At 42.1% G+C, this 4,475-nt stretch overlaps 1 protein-coding gene across 1 annotated transcript; it reads right to left on the reverse strand.

Annotated features, from left to right (window-relative positions):
* Positions 1–312: 312 nt before the first annotated feature.
* LOC115738912 (COBRA-like protein 5) lies at positions 313–3,312 on the reverse strand. Its single transcript, XM_030671714.2, has 5 exons — positions 3,060–3,312; positions 2,527–2,983; positions 2,151–2,298; positions 792–1,009; positions 313–547 (listed from the first exon to the last, which is right to left on the reverse strand). Exons 1-5 carry the CDS (start codon positions 3,207–3,209, stop codon positions 369–371), a joined length of 1,152 nt encoding a protein of 383 aa, XP_030527574.1. The 5' UTR covers positions 3,210–3,312; the 3' UTR covers positions 313–368.
* Between the last annotated feature and the right edge of the window lie 1,163 nt (positions 3,313–4,475).

The raw sequence follows: 4,475 nt of genomic DNA on the forward strand, positions 1-4,475 counted from the left end.
AAACTCATTTACAATTCATTCAATATTCATATTATGTTTAAATCAAATTACAACCTATTTGTTGAATATAATTAATCCATATAGCAACCATGTCTATCATATATGCATTAAGAAATGTGTTTATGATCGTTTAATTACCGAACAACTTTTGGCCTATATTTTCAGTACTCGAAGACAACAACTGAAATTGCATTACTCACGTCTGTATTATTGGTTTTTCAGGATAATCAAACAAGCTCAAAGAGCAGACAATAACGCCTTCTCACGTTTCATTGGTCTCGGATATAGGCAACAAAATGGGAGGTAAAATAAAAAAACATAGTCCCGGATTAGAAAAAACAAGATGCATTCCCGTCGAGGATTGAGCCTCATCGAGGTAGAGGCGGATTGGCACATCGATCGCCGTTGAAGAAAACATTGCTTGAGAAGTTCCATTTCCCAGGACTTCCTTCGTAACTTATTTCGAACTTCGCCGTGGAACGACCGCTTCCGAGCGGCCCTAGCCCTCGACTGTAGTGTTTGATCCCCCACACCACTTCCATGCTCCCTGCGATTAACGTGGAACGAAGAAGGAATTACTCTGTCACGCTTTCAATGTTCTCAAACCGACACGAATCACATGTAGCATATCATTCGAGAATTACCCCGGATTTTTTTTTTTTTTTTTTTTGCATCTACTAGAAAGAGTCTAGGTAATATCGAGCCTTAACCTAGCGATACGGGAAAAAAATTTTACTTATCGATTAGCAAAGTTAGAAAGAAGATTGAAAGCAGGGCAACTCCATGCTCACCAAGCTTGGGCGGCAGCGACCAGTAGTTTGTGTCGGCACTAGCAAACTTTTGTGCCACCGGATGCTGAATCATGAGGATCCAATCCGTGTAATTTGCGCGGCGATTCAGGTTCGATATCGACACCTCAAACCACCGAACGCTTCCTTTGCTTCTGGACAGCAAGTGCCAATTTATGCTGACCGGGCACATGTGGTTGGTGCATTGGACCGGCGATTTCCTGTTGGGAAAAAAATTGGAACGGGAAGAAAAAAAATGAGTCAGATTTTGAGACGTGATAACCTCTTTAAAAGATTAATTACCTCATAGTGTTATTAATGGTCACTAGCAATCTCCAAGATATAAAAAAGTTTTGAATGAGAATATGGTATAGCAATTCTGATATTTCTTCAAGAACTTCAAAGGAAAATAATTAGAGAATAATGGTTGTATTTCGAGAGAGAAAAAGAAGAAGAATTGAAGCTATATTATTGAACAAAAAGTGTTGATGTGAAACCCATGTTTGAACAGAATACGCTGAATATATGTTGGCGAAACTTGTTTCAAATGTTAAGAAATTATTTTCGAACAGACACAACTTTCAAAAGATTGAGAAGTTATGTCCGAACGGACACAACCTTTCAAAGGTTGTAAGAGCGCCTAATATCCGTTAGGCAGAAAATAAAAATCCAAAATTAAATAACAATAAAAAATAAACCGTGACTCCTTGGTAAATAGTAATATTATTTCAATAGGACAATAGTTATTTCATAATCGATCATTCGAATTTTAATAAACAAACAATAATAATCGTTGATTAGTACAAAATTTAGTCCACATGCGCACTTATAGACAAACTACCAACATTTCTGATGTCGGAACTTGCAGGAACTCCTGCAAGTTAGGGACTATTCGTCATCTCGCTCGGACATTCGTGTCTTTTCACTCTTTCAAGACATGAAATTCCACACGCCGAGTCTATGTAAATGTCCTATCAATCTCACGACATCGAGTAAGAAGTGAGTCGAAACTCAAGTGGCTGGACGACTTATTTACGAAATTATTGGCACTCGGCGCCAATACATCTAGACAACAAGAACCTGTCTGGCTTTTTGAGTTGTGAGGCCAATCCAGGGTTGTGAATATAGTGTACGATCAACTATGTGCTCTTCGATCCTTTATGGACAGGCCAACCTGCGTTCCATGGATCAAATCGGAACAACTCGTGTATTGACTCAATAAAGCCCGTCGCACATAGTACTCAGGTAGATTTAGGCCTTCGGGTGCGGACTGATGTGCAAAGTATTAAGTCAGATTTTACCAAATGTTAAGCATTATGAACAAGGAAGGAAAAGGAGTAGACAATTGGAAAAAAGACTTACGGAGCGCACGACCTGGCGTCGGAGGGCTTGCAATTGCACGCGCACGTACCGCACGGGATCTTCAGCCCACGATCGGAGGACAAGGACACGCAGCACGGCGGCTTGTACCCTCGCGGCGGAGTGTGGCGGCACACCACCTGCCACGTCACTGAAATGCCAACATTGGCGCGATGAATCATACGTGCGGATGTATGTTATTATGCTTGATCTTAATTAGGTATCAACATAAGTGGATTGTATTTAGATAACCCATTAAAATCTATCATATTATTAGGTAACTACGCATATCAATGTCTAATTGTCTCCAGGTCAATTACTTCTTTGACTGATAGCAGCAGATATTCACTTGACGTGGATCTTTCTACCATGAACTTACTCAAGGCTTGAGTGATCCTCCTCCGATCTGGGGACAAGAATTGGGTGGGCCGCACGATCTTCGCGGTCGAGCAAGAGTACCGGCCGCCCGGCACGGTCAGAGTGTAGTTCTTGGGCATCTGTACCGTCTTCTTCGTCGTCCCTGCATTCCCCACGGCGATCTGGAACTCCGCCGTTGACTTCCGAGCATCCTGGAGCTGGGTCAACAGGACTCCCCCCTTGCAACAGCCCGCGATCTGGTCCGTCAAGGGCACATCAGCAGTCAGATCGACGATGGTCGGGCTGCGCATGCAGGATGCGGGCATGTTACCCTTGAACGAAGAGCAATCTCCTCGGTGCAGCGGGCGTGCCCCGACCGTGCTCCATATGACCTCCTTCCGCGCCCACGTCCACTGGAGTCTCCAACCGGGCTCCATCACCGTCCGATATTGCTGGTAGTTTGCGATGTTGACTAATGCCTGTGGTGAACCGCATCAGCACCGTCCAGTGAATTTAAATCCGAGGCTGAAATGCAGGGGACAGAAATCAACTCACCACGTAACCATCCGGCGTCCACGACATGACGTCCCACCGTAAGGTGATGTTGCCGTTGAGGTCGAGGGGATCGCCGCCGCCGCGAGTGCTGGTGAAGATTGCCATGAGCGAGAGGAGACATAGCAATGGAGTCCAGAGGGTGGCCTCCATTTTCCCTGCAGTGTGCTTCAAAGTCTCTAGGGAGATCTTGGGATCAATTTACTGTCGAGAGAGTTTATAATCCAAGAGTCAAACTTTCTTTATATATTCAATTAGCATTGTTGGATCTCAATATGAAATTTGGCGAGACCACAGTCATTTATTCTAAATATTTAAGGTGTTAAGTAAATATGTGATTTAATGCGAAAATTACTCCTCTTTACGTGCTAATTCAAATTTAATCCAAAATCAGGAGGTTTGAAAAGATTTGAATTAAATAGGATCTTTTACTCTGATACTATCGTAAAAATTACGTGAGAGAGAATATAATTTTGTGGAACCGTTGTTAATTATTCTAAAGTTCAAACAATTAAATGAAAGTATGGTTTGATATTTAAAGGGTTTGTATTATCTGCGTACTGCCATTGATGCTGTTTGCCCATGAGAAAATTTTGATTCACCTGTCATTAGTCTCGATCATGTCCATATTTCTGGACAGAAGTGCCCCTTAAGAATGTCCACATGAATCGGATTGACTGAGCACCAAAACAAGTGGAATCTTCGACCTTAAAATGCGTGAGATTAAGTCTGATTTCCCACAATTTCGGGTCAAACCACGATGAAGTGATTTTTTTTTTTTTTGCGAATTCCGATTCTCGAGGTGGATGACCAGTCTTTGGTTGATTGGGAATGCGGACATAATTTGACACGCAAAACACTACTTTAGAACTCGCTAAAAGGAAATTTTCATTGAGTTCTAAATGCTAAGCAGGATCTGGTCAAATTGGGCGGTGCATGATTCTATACGGTGCTATCAGTTTGCTTATAATAACCCAGAGATCAGGATTTAATGAACAAGATCCTAATAATTAAAGCAAGCTAGATTGGTCGGGTTTATTCAGTTGGCTCATACGTTTAATGGTGTGAACCGGAAAAATCGCTTTCGTTCTTCACGTCTCATTTGAAATGTTAAGATATGTTTCGCTTTCGTTATCAATTCAATCACTTGCAAAGTAGTAGTTCGATCGATTTACTAGTATCATTTATTTTGATCCCTCTTGAGTCGATCTAGTCAAAATGCATTGCAACTTGCACAAGTTTGGGTCTGGAGAGTTCTTTTATCTTGACTTGTGCCTTCGAACCAAAGCTGAAGATGGCGCCGCCGTACTTCGGCCTCCCCGTGTTTGCCCTTTGCCCAAATAGACGGATGGTATAGGTATGGCAAAAGTCCTAAATGTTTCATACGTTGATCAATTGAGGTTCAAACGTTTGAATTTG

This window comes from Rhodamnia argentea, chromosome 1, assembly GCF_020921035.1.
Source record: "Rhodamnia argentea isolate NSW1041297 chromosome 1, ASM2092103v1, whole genome shotgun sequence".
Classification (NCBI taxonomy): Eukaryota; Viridiplantae; Streptophyta; class Magnoliopsida; order Myrtales; family Myrtaceae; genus Rhodamnia; species Rhodamnia argentea.

Excerpts from the sequence above, each read along its gene's own strand:
- LOC115738912 (XM_030671714.2), bottom strand. The coding sequence starts at position 3,209 with ATGGAGGCCACCCTCTGGACTCCATTGCTATGTCTCCTCTCGCTCATG. Across the intron at positions 2,299-2,526 it reads GAGGATCACTCAAGCCTTGA|TGACGTGGCAGGTGGTGTGC; the intron begins GTAAGTTCATGG and ends TTGGCATTTCAG. Across the intron at positions 1,010-2,150 it reads GACGCCAGGTCGTGCGCTCC|GAAATCGCCGGTCCAATGCA; the intron begins GTAAGTCTTTTT and ends TTTTCCCAACAG.